At 51.4% G+C, this 13,194-nt stretch overlaps 1 protein-coding gene across 1 annotated transcript in view; it reads right to left on the minus strand.

Annotated features, from left to right (window-relative positions):
* The window catches only part of KIRREL3 (kirre like nephrin family adhesion molecule 3), a 132,923-nt gene that overhangs the window by 79,430 nt on the left and 40,299 nt on the right, over positions 1–13,194 (minus strand). The window contains exons 6-7 of the mRNA XM_063094641.1: positions 12,754–12,903; positions 7,868–8,017 (exon numbers count right to left, since the gene is read on the minus strand). Coding sequence (XP_062950711.1) covers positions 7,868–8,017; positions 12,754–12,903 — 300 coding nt within the window. The remainder of the gene's footprint in view (positions 1–7,867; positions 8,018–12,753; positions 12,904–13,194) is intronic.

Genomic DNA, 13,194 nt, shown 5'->3' on the forward strand with positions numbered 1-13,194 from the left:
GAATCAAACTGTGGAGTGGATTTATACCTCATCTTTCCAGCTCCTGATCTTTCCCGGGAGAAAGTGGGTCCTGGGGGTGAAGCTTCATTACCTCGTGTCTCACAGGGTGGTGGCAGGAATGTGTGCCTCCTGACTCTAGGCTTGGAGTTGAGAATTGCCAGTGCTCTGGGAGTGCTGGTGACTCACTTCAGGACTGCATGGGGCTACCCTGGAGAGCCTCAGTCACTGGGTGATGGGGATGGGGACACTGCAGGGTGGGCAGAACTCGGAATGTGGAGGCAGGGCAGGAGGCTGAGCACCTTAGGAGTGCAGGAGACCTCCAGTGGGCTCCTAAGAACCTCGCTGCCTTCCCTCGTCCTGGTGTTGAAAGCAAAGACGCTGGGAGGGGAGGGCAAGGGCTGGCCCTCCAGCTTTAAGTAGTGAGTGAACACTTGGTCAGGCAGTGAAGGACTTCCAGAACACTCCAGAAAGAACACAGCTAATTGGCCCTGTTTGTTCCAGTCGCCCTTGGGTGGGGTAGGGTCAGGGCCAGGCGTCCCTTGCATCAGGTCTTCCCCTTCTGGCAGAGAAGCCTGCCTGCCCTCTGCCACCTATGTACAGGCAGGGAAGGGAAGCGCTGTGTGCCTCCAACCCTCATGGACCCCCTCCCCACCTGTGAGTCTCCTGCCCCCACCTCACTTCCCACCGTGGTGCATGCCCCAGGCCAGGAAGCAGGGGCTTCTTACCTACCACTGAGGCTGACGGGAAGGCACAGGGGCCATTCCTTTCCATGGCAATGTGCAGAGCAGTGGGGCAGGGAGACAGTGGGTGGGGGATGATCCTAGAGCACAGCAGGGGGAGGGTCCAGAGACCCAGCTCCGGAAGTCAGCACACCTCAACCCAACGGCTGCAGAGACCTCCAGGGAGACCCTCTATCTCACCTGCCCCTGCAACAACTGCTGTGGGCAGCTACTTGGGGCAGCACAGAGCACTGACAAACAGTGTGGACCTCAGAGACCAGATGCCCCCACCCTCGGGGATTTCAACATAACTGAGAAGAAAGAGACTATTTGTCAGCCTAGCCTCAATGGCCCCGAGCTATGCTCGCCTCACCCCTGCCAAGCAGGCAAGCACAGCATTCAACCAGGAGGGTGGGGCTGTGCAGCAGGAAAAGAGAGAAGAGGAGGGGGATCTGCTGCTGGTCCAGGGGGCACCGGGGGTGGTCTGTACCACCAAGAAGGGCAGAGGGGCAGAAGGGGCTGGGTAGGAGCAGGTGGCAGGGGTGGGGTGTGCTGGGAGAGTGAGGGCACAGCAGCTCAGACATAGCTCCCGTGTGGAACTTCAGGAGATAAGGATGTTTTTGCTCCTCTCTCCCATCTCTGCTTGTTTGCTGCCCCTATTTGGGGGTGATTGCAGGGTAATGAATGTGGCAGGAAACAGCCACACAGCGCAAATGAGATACGGCACCTAAGACCAGGCCACGGCCCAGGCAAAACACACTTAATAAGGAGATAAGGAAATCAATTCTGCTTGTCTTCACAGACATGTGGCTGGGAGGGGCCTGCAGGAATCGAGTCTTTCTGCCTTGCTGGCTGCATGGAAAAGCTTCTCTAGGACACGGAGTCTGATCCCCTGGGAAGCAGGGGTCCCTTGGCTGTGTCTGGTAACACTGTGCAGTAACGGCAATAATACAGTTATAATACTAACAGCCTTGCTGTACATCAGGCACTATTCTGAGATGGGCTTTCCATCCATTATGTCATTAAATCCTCTCTATAACCCTATGAAGGCAGTATGATTATTTTCCCCATCTTACACATGAGGAAATAGGCACAAAGTGGTTAAATTACTTGCCCAAGATCACATCCCTGGTAAAGGGATGCAGCCGAGTTTCAAGTGTAGGCAATCCGGCTTCCAGAGTCTGGACTCTTAACCACGAAGCCATATTGCCTCTCCAGATACAGCATGACACGACATCATACAACGTGACACAACACAACACATATGTATTTGGGGCTTACTATCTGCCAGGCACTGTTCTCTGTGGTGAGGTTCAGTGTAAAATCCCCCTAATTTGTCCCCAAGCCCTGTTGCTTCAGTTACCACCAAGAACATTTACTGAGCACATACTGTATGCTCTCAGGCTGTGCTAGGCATGAAGGACTCAGGACCCAGTGAGGGAGACAGAAACAAAGACAGTTGCTCTCAGTATGTGTTGAGTGTAACTGAGGTGTGTAAGGAAGGCAAGAAGAGCACAGAGGGTGACAGGCAGGCCATGTGGGCTTCAGGGAAGGCTTCCTGGAGGAGGTGATGATGTCTAAGGCGAATCTTGGCAGGTGAGTACAAGTTATCCAAAGGAAGAAAGGTGGGAAGGCATTCCAGGCAGACACGCAGCGTGGACGAAGTCCCAGAGGCTTGCTGAGTGGAGCGAGCTGCAGGCTGGTTGTTTCCGCTGGAGCAGGTGGTGTGGGACTGTGGCCGGAGAGAAGGTGGATGGCGGGCCTCGGAGGTCCTCGTGTGCCATGCGGGGAGCGTGGGCCTTGTTTTGCAGAGATACTTTCTTACCCCTGAAGAAACGCTCAGACTGTCCCCTACTGATTCGCCTATTCGTGTCAGGGTGACTGTGGATGGGTTCTTATAACCGGTTTCTGGAAGAACTGTTTAGAAACCGGTGCTCATGGGCTCTGTTTTGGCTCTCCCTTCCCTTTCTGTAAGACCTTGAGCTGTTCACTCTTCCTCCCTGGACCCATCCACCCAGAAGATTCAGGGATTGGGAATTGGGGAATGTGCCAGTGCTGTGGACTTCAGAGGCCCTGCGTTCCCCTGGTCCAGCTGCTGCAAAGGAAGCTCGGGGTTTCGAAAAATGAACAAGTTAAGGAACCTAACAGATCGGACCTTGTCTGTTTGCCCCTCTCAGTTTTGGGGCTTGGCATTATTTTAAAAGAGGCCCCCTTTATTTGAACTTAGTCTCCACCTTAAAAATGTTAATTAAATCTTAAATCATTTTGATTTAGGAAGCTTTATTTCTAATGGGAGCCACAAGACAGCTGAGTTAATATTAGAATGGGTCAGGAAGGAGAGCGAAATGGGAAGGACGATGGGGAAAACACTCTTTTTAATAATTAATCTGATGTCAATACCCCTCCCTCCACTTCTTTTTTTTTTAATTTTTAATTTTTTTCTTTTTCCTTTTTTAAAAATTTCAACTTCTCAATATACATTGTAGTTGATTTTCCTGTCCCTTTACCCGTTCCTCTTCCCCCACCCTCCACTTCTGATCCCTGTCTCTCTTCTCTACTTTTTCTTTTCCGTAGTGTTTGTTACCATTTAACAAGCTACATAACGACACATTTACTTGTTTAATTTGTTTGTCATCTATTGACTTTCTTGCTTCCTGCTTGAACACAAGCTCCACCATGGCAGGAATAGTTTTCTCTTTTGTTTACTGATGAATCCCAAGTGTCCAGAACAGTGCTTGGCACATAATAGTTGCTCAGGAAATATTTGTTGATTCTTTGCACCCATTCCCTCCCTGCTCCGGGGCCCCCAATTCCTTGCTTCCTGAGTTTTCAGTCAGTTGGGAAGATCAAGTGCAATGCCACCCTTACAGCTTTGACCCTGGAACAGTTTAGATATTTTTCAGCCCTGGTGTTCCTTCAAGCAGGAAAGGAGCAGTCTGCACGCACGCACGCGTGTGCATGTTTGATGTTCACAACCATTCTGTGAGATTGGTATTTTCTTATCCCCATTTACAGTTGAAGAAACAGAAATTCCATTCATTCATTCATTAAAAAAATTATTTTTGGGTACTGTGTACTAAGTGCTGGTTATAGAGAGTTGAATCAAAGAGGCCCATCTTCAGCCATAAGGACTTTGCTCAAGGTCACAGAGCTAGTCAGCTGCAGGAGGGTATTCTACTTCCCAGCCCAGGGCTCTTCCTACTACACCACAGCTCTGCACATGTGCGTAGGGCCCTATGATGTCCAGTTAAGCTGGGTCTCTGCAGAGATAGGTAGGTATACATGGATACAGAAGGAGCATACAGAAGGAGGCCTTCCCAGGGAGGACTCAGGGTTTAGGTACATAGCTAAGTCTAGAATCCCAGAGCTGGATAGGACTTTGAGAGGTCCCATCTCCCAGCCTCAAAGTGGGATGTCATCTAAACCACCCTTATTCGCTACCTTCTATGCCTTAGTCACTACACAAATCCTGACTCTAGAGGGAGATGACCCATTTTCCTAAAATAGTTGTTCCAGCACGTTGAACTCTGTGCTATAGAAGTCACGGCCTTTGGGGAGCTGGACAGTTGTTAGAGATCATCTACTTTATCATCATCTCTCATTTTATAGGTGAAGAAACTGAGACCCAGAGATGCTGTATAACAGGGCCAAGATCACACAGCCGGTTAGTAGTAGGACCAAACTTATTGCCTCTAAGTCTGGGGCTCTTTCCATGATACCTGAGATGTTCCGCAGGCAGAGAGACACCGGTCTTGACCTGGGCTGAGTCAAGCCCTGGTCCTTGGCAGCTGGCCGATCACAGAGGGCATGCAGCCTGAACATTAACCTGGACTCCCATGAACTGGGGCTCCCCCGTCTTTGCTTCTCTTAGCTTGCAAGCTCAACCCCTTCCCGTCTTCCCCTCCTCATTCTATAGCTCCCTCCCTCTGCCTCCTGGTGTAGCGCATGCTCAGCTCAATGTTGTTCCTTGCCTGATTGCATCTGAGAGCTGGAGACACCGTGCTAATTAATGTGTCTATGACTAGGCTTGGCTGTTGGGCCGAGTCCTCTTGCCCTCTCCAGAGCCCGGCAGTCTCTGCTAGCTGGCCCTCTGGCTTCTCCAAGCACACTGCCCGCAGATGCATATTTTAACAACATCTGCTGGCTATATAATCTCCTGTATTTACCCTCCTCACTGGTGATGTGATGGAAGACCCCTGGGGGCTTCCCTCTGTTCCAGCCAAAGTGTTTGCTTTGCAATTTTGCTGGGATTCTGCTCTTGCATCTTCTGCAGGTTCTAATCAGGCTCTTACTTTATTTAATTAAAAATCTATCTCAGGCAAATACAGACTAAATCTGGAAGCTTTCTCATTCCTGTAACACAGGATGGCAGCCCCCCTTGGGGAACTGGCTGGGACATTTTCCTGGGCTGATATGTCACAGCAAAGCAAATGGTCTTGGTTGGGGAGGCAGCTGGGCCAGGGTGCAGAAACACCTCTCTCCCCTCTGCAGGGACAGCTGCTCTGTCCATCTACTGACCACAGACCAGGGCTCCCTTTCTGGCTGGCTAGGCTGGCTTCCACACTTGGGGCCTCCCTCTGGGGTGGTAGGTGGGGCTCTACACCAGGAGAAACTCAGCCAGGCAGAGCCTACAGGACCAGTGGCGGGGAGTAGTTGGGGGTGTTGGGCATGGGATGGGTGGGGGGTGCTGGGGAACCTATAGGACTGGTGGAGAGACCTACAGGACCGGCCTGGGAATGGGGCTCTAGAGGGGACCCAAGGAGTCAGGTAGGACTGTAGGCAGAGCCTGGGGAAGTTATCTCTTGCCTGGGGTTTAGTTTGCTTAGGATGAATGTTTTCTGTGGAGACTGCAGGAAAGGCTGATGGACAAGGTTCCTAGTTCCCTTGCTGGCTCTCAGGAATTCCACTGAGGGGACCCTATTGGGGCCCCTTGGAGACTCCCCTCCCCCCTCTTCAGCTGATCTCCAGATTTGAATAAAATATCTCCTCTACACAAACCCAGCTCTGTGCCCAGAGGGCAGTGCCAGGCCATATCACGGAGGGGGGGGGGTGACTTTTTCGATGTGACCCAAGACAAAATCAGGTCTGTTCAGATCAGATCCCAAGACCCTGCTCTGAGAAGGCTGGCTTCTAACCAGCCGGGCAGATGAGATTCTGCTGGCATTTGGGAACAGGAGACTGGGCAAAGAGCATTGGCTTGGAGTTGGAAAATCTGGAGTTGATTTTGAATGTTAATTAAGCTGTGTGACCTCCCGTGAGTGCCTTTGCCTCTCTGAGTCTCTCAACATCCTTATCTGTAAAATATGTGGAATAATTTGGACTTTTATTACTTTGGACTTTGTTGTCTAACTGAGATGGCAGAGAGGAAGGCAGTATGAGTGGTCAGGTATGACTAGTGAAGCGGACGCACCTCAAGGACAGGACGTGTCTCCATCTATTTTTGGTCCCACGTGAAGTCAGACAAGTGGACAGTACTTTCCTCTCACTCTAGCACTCTCTGACCTTCGCTAGAAGGTACAAGGCAGCAGAGGCAGACTCCTCTGAGGATGGGGGCTGAATCATCTCTGAAGATGAAGATCCTACAACTTTGTTTAGCAAATCTGTTCTGACATTTTGCAACCCTCAAAATCAGAAAAAACAGTAGATTCCTTCCTCCCTCAACCCCCATGCCAAGTTGTAGACCATTCCTGTTTTAGCCACCATCTCAGGGGAAAAGAGATCAGCCCTGCACCCTCTCCTAGCCCTGATGACTCCTCTGAAGGCTCACTTCCCATCCAAGTAGTCCCAGCTTATTGACCCTGCCTGACCAGGTTTCCTTTCTCCTTTCATCGCGGGTCAGAGGAGACTCAAGGGTTGAAGGAGGTTTCTGAGGTTGGCCCTGAGTTGCTCCTCCCTGTCCCAAGAAGCCAATCTCCGAGCTTGGTAAGTGATCCTCTGGGGCCTGTCTGCTGCAGTGCTTGGAATAATCTGCCCTGGTGTGCTTGGTCGTCGTGTAGATCTGAAGATAACCTGACATGCTCTTAAATATTTCATCTCTGAGCAGCCATGTGCCTTATCTAGCAGGCGAGGGGCAGTACCCCAGCTGCTGAGCTGTTGTCAAACCTCCATGACAGCTGCTGAGAGGCGGGCTGGCCAGGCTGGGACTTCCCTCTTCTGGCGGCTGCTGCTCGATCCCACATGACTGCCTGGCAGACACTCACGCATAAGGAGGCAGAGAGCTGGTGCAAGGAGCCCAACCGGGAGACCCTGGCCACGGCTCTGCGTCTCAGAGCCTCGGGTCTCACTGTCCCACAGAGTTGCATCAGCAACAACTGACATAATGTGTAGGAAAGAGCTTCGAAAGTTGCTGGTGTGAGCTATTGCTACTTATGTGCAAGGCCTGGTCCCCGGAGGCCCTGATCCTCAGTAACAACTGGCCAGAGGAGGGAGATAATTGGGGCTGGACTCTAAATCAGGACTAGGCAGTTTAGGAGATCACTGAGCCCGTTCCCCTGTCTTCAGGCAGGTCTGCCTAAACGAAGGAGTGGGAACCTCATCAGGCAGGATGTCCCAGGGACATTGGGCTCCTGGGATGCTGAGATGAAGACGAAAGAGCAAAGGTATGATTTGGAATAAGGGCCTGAAATGAATTTTCCTAGGAAGGACCTGAGAGCGAGGATTCCCAGTCAGTAGTGAGGGGTGGGGAAGAAACAGGGTCACTGGTAATCTCTACGGATATTGAAATCATGGGAAGAATCAAGCAGGGGAGGTGGACAGGGCTTTGTTAGCACCTGGAGGAAGTCAGTTCAGAAAGAAGGGATTCGTGGACCCTGCTGCATCCTCCCCTGTATCCCCATTGCTTGGCCTAGACCAAGTGTGCAGAGCATGTTTCAGAACGAATACATAGCCCCCCAGGAGCCCTCAGTAGCCCCCTAAGGTGCAGTCAAACACACCAGGTTTGGGCAGTCATAGGTCAGTGGGCACTGGCCTTCACTTGTCCCCTTTTGGGGGGAGAGGGGTACAGACACCACGGGAGCAGCAGTGGCGGGAGCCCTGTGGGATGATACCCAGCGGGCAGTCCCCTCTGGTCTGGCCAGAAGGACCCTCCCAGAGATGAGCCCTTGGTGCTCACCCCAGTGTCCCAGGCCCCATACGTGGCCTGCTCTTACCCAGGACGGTGAGGCGTGCAGGGCGGGACCGGATGGCGGCCTGGATGGCCTGGCACTCGTACACAGCATCGTCTTGCAGCTCTGCCCGCAGGATCTTCAAGTGGTGCTCCCCTGACAGGTGGTTCCCTACCACCAGGTACTGTGGGTAACCTGTGGAGACAGCAGGCAGGTCAGGGGAGCTGGGGCGGGGTGGAGGAGATGCTCACGATGAACATGCAGAGCCATGGGAGATCCGAGCAGGGGCCGCTCGCGGACACTGGCTGAGCAGGTGGATTGCTCAGGGCCCTGATCTCAGTGTAAGGAGCACAAAAGCAAGAGTTTTCCCAGGGCATCAGGGCAGTGTGTGTGTGTGTGTGTGTGTGTGTGTGTGTGTGTGTGTGTGTGTGTGTGTGTGTGTGTGTGTGTGTGTGTGTGTGTGTGTGTGTGTGTGTGTGTGTGTGTGTGTGTGTGTGTGTGTGTGTGTGTGTGTGTGTGTGTGTGTGTGTGTGTGTGTGTGTGTGAAGAGCAGCCACTGTTAGAGAAGAAAGGAGAGAGAGGAGATGAAAATGCTAAGTGTGGACAGACACAGCTGGGTTATCACTCTAGAAAGTAGTCTGCTCAGCACTGTGGTCTACTGAGTAGATGTGCATTTTGATAAGGATACACATGGAGACAGAGAGAGACACAGAGAGAGAGAGAGAGAGACAGAGAGAGACACAGAGAGAGAGAGAGAGGCACAGGCTGAGAATCGCAGAGAGAAGACAGAATATGCGAGAGAAGGAAGAAAAAAACAGGCATATTTGAAAAAGGATTGAGAGTGAATTTGGGGGGAAGTTTTGCTTCAGGAAGTAGGAATCCGAGCCACCCTTCAGTATCTAGGAACCTCTGGTCACTTTCATCTCTAAATGGCCCTTTTCTAGTCATTCCTCCTGCCTAGCCTTAAGCCCCGGAGTCTGATTAAGCACTTATGAGGCTCTAAGGACACTTAGGAATTTGGGGCCCCTTATACCATTGGTGATGAATAATAGATAAATAAAAGTTTGAGAATGATAAATCATTTATCAGCCTTCCTGCTGCTGTGTAGGTTGAATATAAATGCCCACATTAAGTGCTGGCTGGCCAGGTTGGGCAGATCCTCTCTGTCCCGGGCTTGGGCCCTAAACCTCCTTGGTTTGTCTCAGCAGGATCCACTTCCCATCCACCCTTCAGCGGAGCTCTGCCCCCGTCATCCCTTACAGTGTGGATTTACAACTGCAACCCCTGACCCCCTTCCCAGCGCTTTCTCCCTGCCCGGGTTTCCTCCCCGTAGAGGCTGCCCTCCACTTCTGCCCATCGTCCCGCTGCTCCAAACTGTTCCTCTTTCTGAAAGACCTTCACCAGGACAGTGAGCGTTGTCAGAAATGTGCCATAGGAGGAGGAGATTGGACACGTTTGGGCTTTTAAAGAGAAGATGAGGGCTTAAGCAAGTGAGAGAGAGATGGAAACAGAGACACACGAGAGACGTATTTCAAAGTCCTTTCGCAGGGGTTAGACGTGTGCATTAGCCCCCAAGGACAGCACTAGCACTAAGGGCAGAATTAACATGGGAAATACTTCAGGGTGTTCTTAACTATTTGAGGTGTCAGCAAGGATCTGGGCTGCCAGAGATGGTAGTGAGGTCCCCATCACCAGCTGTATTCAAGCAGAGGTCAGACGATTGTCTCTCAGGGGTGCTGCAGAGGGGATTTCTACACCAGAGGAAAGATTGGACTATTTGAGCTCTAGGGTCCTTTCCATCTCTGTAAGATAAGGGTCTTCAGAGGTGGGGCAGGGGGGACATACCAAGGGCCAGCAGCACCTGTTCCTGGTTGGCAGCAGTAGCTGCGATGTTTGTGGGTGCTTCCTGTGCCACTGAGCCCTTCAGGATCATGTCCTCATGGCTACCACTGTCTGCATCGTGCAATCAAATGGCCCTGCCCTCCACAGCTATGCAGGTCTGGCCAGAAATGCTCACAAGGTGACAGCTGTATCCTGAGAGCACTGCCTCCCCTTCTGCCCACCTTTCCTGCCCTCTGTTGGGCTTTGCGAAGGACCTCGGGTAAGTGAAGCCACCTTCCCCACCCAGGGCCAGGCGAGGGGCTGTAAGTGGGTTCCAGTGCAGTCCTCTCCCCGCTGCTGCCACCCTCGGTGTAGCTGGCTCGCAGCCCCTCCCCGCTCCCGCCCCCAGCCCAGCCGCTGGATCCTGTTGTCCTGTGATTAGTCCCTGGTCTCCTGCAGGCATCTTGGCTGGGGCTTGTGTTTTTGTTGTCTTGCAAGCTATCAGCAGCAGGATTTCACTCTCATGAGCTGCTGAAAACATCAGTGATGGGTTTGTTTGTATTTGCCTAATTAGGCAGCGAGCTGTGATGCTATCCCAAGGACTGGCAGCATCTGCAGAAAACGTAGACTCAGAAGCATAGATTCTGAGGAAGTTCTAGCCCCTTCCACAGTATCATTACTCTCTCTTGCTACTCCGAAAGGAGGAAGAATTATTTAGAGTCTGGGTTCTACAGTCAAATTGCCTGGGTTCAAATGCCAGCTCTGTCACTTCCTAAGTCTGTTGTGCTGGGTGAGTTACTTTAACTTCTTTGTGCCTCAGTTTCCTTACCGGTAAAATGGGGACAATACTAGTACCTCATAGGGTTATGGTGAAGCTTAAATAGAATAACCTATGTAAAGTGCCTGGCACATAGTAGTCTGTAAATGCCAATTTAAATAAAAACAACAGTGAGGTAGGGTGGCCTAAGAGGTTTCCATCTTTAGAAGGGCAGGCAGGCAGGGTGTGTGAGCCCTTCGGGGTCAGCAATCAGAGCTCCACGCACAGGGATGGGTTGTATAACTGAGTCAGTTTCCTTCTCAACCGTGGCTTTGTTTATCTGTCAAACAAAGGGGAAATCCTTCTTTTCTCCCTCTGGATCATCGTAGATCTTTGCAATAATGTCTGAGTACTTGAGCTTCTTAGAAGAAAAATGTTCTATCGATATGAGGGAGTGCGTTTATAAGTCATTTTCTTTGGCTGTTTTTTCCAGTCTTGGTGACCAGAAAGACATTTAGGTCTTCAGTGAGGGTACCGTTCCTGGTAGATCGAGTGGGGCCACATGGTTAAAATGGAAGAGGACAGAGATGCAACCGGCCTCAGTTTCCCTGTAGGACAACTTGCAGTATTAAGTGCTCTACAAATACTTGCTGAATTGAGTTGCATTCTGTTGACTTTCCGATCAGGCAAGCAAGCAGTATTTATTGAGCATGTGAGTATCCATCATTATTGTCATAATGCTATTTTTTGGACAAGTGATTAAATACAGGGCAAGTATTTTAGGAGGAATTTGAGTTTATTGGCTCTGCACGGAGAGGGCCAACCTTCTTTCTATAAATGGAGTCAAGCTGGAGAGGAAGCAGACCCCAGTTCTTGAAGGGCCATCGTCCTTCAGCACCAAGCAGGCCCCAGTCCGGGATCCCAGAAAGCCACTTATGGAACTAGATGGCAGAGGGCCAATTACCCATGCCCTGATGACCACTCTGTGAACCATCCCTGGTGACCTGGGGCCTCCTCTTGCTACTGACCTAACAAGACCCCATTCCTGCCCAAAGGCTGAAAACCACCGATCAGGAACCCAGACAGGCTCCTTAACTAGCGCCAATGCTGGGCCAACCTCAGAGCCGTCTAGTGCGTGAGCAAATCTAGTTGGGAAGGTCGTATTGTTCCCCCAGTTTCTGTAGGGTAGGGGAGTTCAGAGTCTCTGAAATTGGCTGGTTCCCATAATACTTAAAGTTTATGGCAGCACAGTATATTTTGGAGATATTACTATATATTTTACCCATGCTCAGCTGGGCTGCAACGTTCAAACCCTGTGACTGCTATTGACCATGTTTCAATATACACTTTTGGTAAGACATATCTCACATTTTAAAATATTAATTTCCCAACCATCATGTTCATGAGTGCACCTCGCTTTTTATTTTCCTGCAGTTGTACGCCATGGGAGGGGCAAAGCGACTTCTCAGTTGAATACTTATTTTTCTCTCTTCCTCCACCCTCAGCTATTCCCAAATCACAGGGGAATGACACCCAGATCCCTCCTTCTAGATTTTATGTCAAGCTTGCAAACAGCCTTGTGTCTGCCCACCCCAGAGCAGAGTGAATCAGGCAGATGATTCCATTCTTTTTTCTCTGGAGGGGACAAGATGGATGGGAAATGCACCTCTGTGGGCTTACAGGGTTGCCATTCAGGATCATGAACAAGAGCCGGGCACCAACCAGTGAGTTCACATGCCAGCCATCCCATGGACAGCCACCCCCACCCCATCCCTGGGGCAGCTTTGCTGAACACCAGCCTGGGTGGGCTGAACAAGGTTTGCAATTTATTTCAAACACTTCTTGTCTTATCTTTTCTTCCCATCACAGGATGACCCCTAATATCAACCAGGTTTCTTTGTCAGTTTTCAGTTTACTTGGCTGCCTTTGATGGGTGGAAAGCCTGGGAGAACTAGGTTGTCACTTCCATTTCCTTAATGGTCATGCCTTGATAAATGGGGTGTACATTTTGGGCCAAGAAACAGGAATACTTGATTTCTGGAAATCAGACTTTATATGAATCATGTTTAACTTTGGAGTAGACTCTCCAGGACAATGCTGTGTTAGGGTTAGGACCGACCACCAGGGCAGAGGGCTCACCTGTGGTTCATTACTTGTAGTCAGAGGGCCCTCAAAGTCCCAGGGATTCTGTTCTGCTCAGGGCTTGCCTCGCCTCACTCTGCCCAGGGTAGCTGCAGTGAAAGCTGGAGATTTGATCCCCAAAGCCTGTGAAGATGTGTGTTCCCTGGGGGGTGACGGGTGTGTAAGGTGGTGACAGGCTTCAGGCCCCCAGGGGAGCCCTGGAGGTACTCACTTGAGAGGTCCCTGCCCACACCCAGAGCCAAGCCGTCTTTGATCCACAGAACGAAGCCATCGTATTCAGGGATGGCGCACAGCAGCGTCACTGGCTGTCCGGATACCACCACCTGGTCCTGGGGCTGCTGGCTGAAGGAGTAGACCTGGCCTGGGAAGGAGACAAGCACAGCGATCAGTTACGTGGTGGGAAGGCTCCCGTGTTATGGAAGCAGAGCTGGGGCTGGCCCGGGAGCCCAGGCCTCCCCAGAGCGCCTCGCTTCCTGCTGGGGGTTCGGCAGCAGCCTCCCCCGTCTCTGCTCCAGCTTTCTCACTTTTTTTCAGGGCCTGGCTCCCAGCTCCAGCCACTCTGCTCACCAGTCACTAACAGCCCCCCTGGGGTCTATCCGCACTGCAGCTCCGGGCAGGCCATCCCCAGCCACCCTGGCACGCACTGCTGCCC

Source organism: Cynocephalus volans, chromosome 4 (assembly GCF_027409185.1).
Source record: "Cynocephalus volans isolate mCynVol1 chromosome 4, mCynVol1.pri, whole genome shotgun sequence".
NCBI lineage: Eukaryota > Metazoa > Chordata > Mammalia > Dermoptera > Cynocephalidae > Cynocephalus > Cynocephalus volans.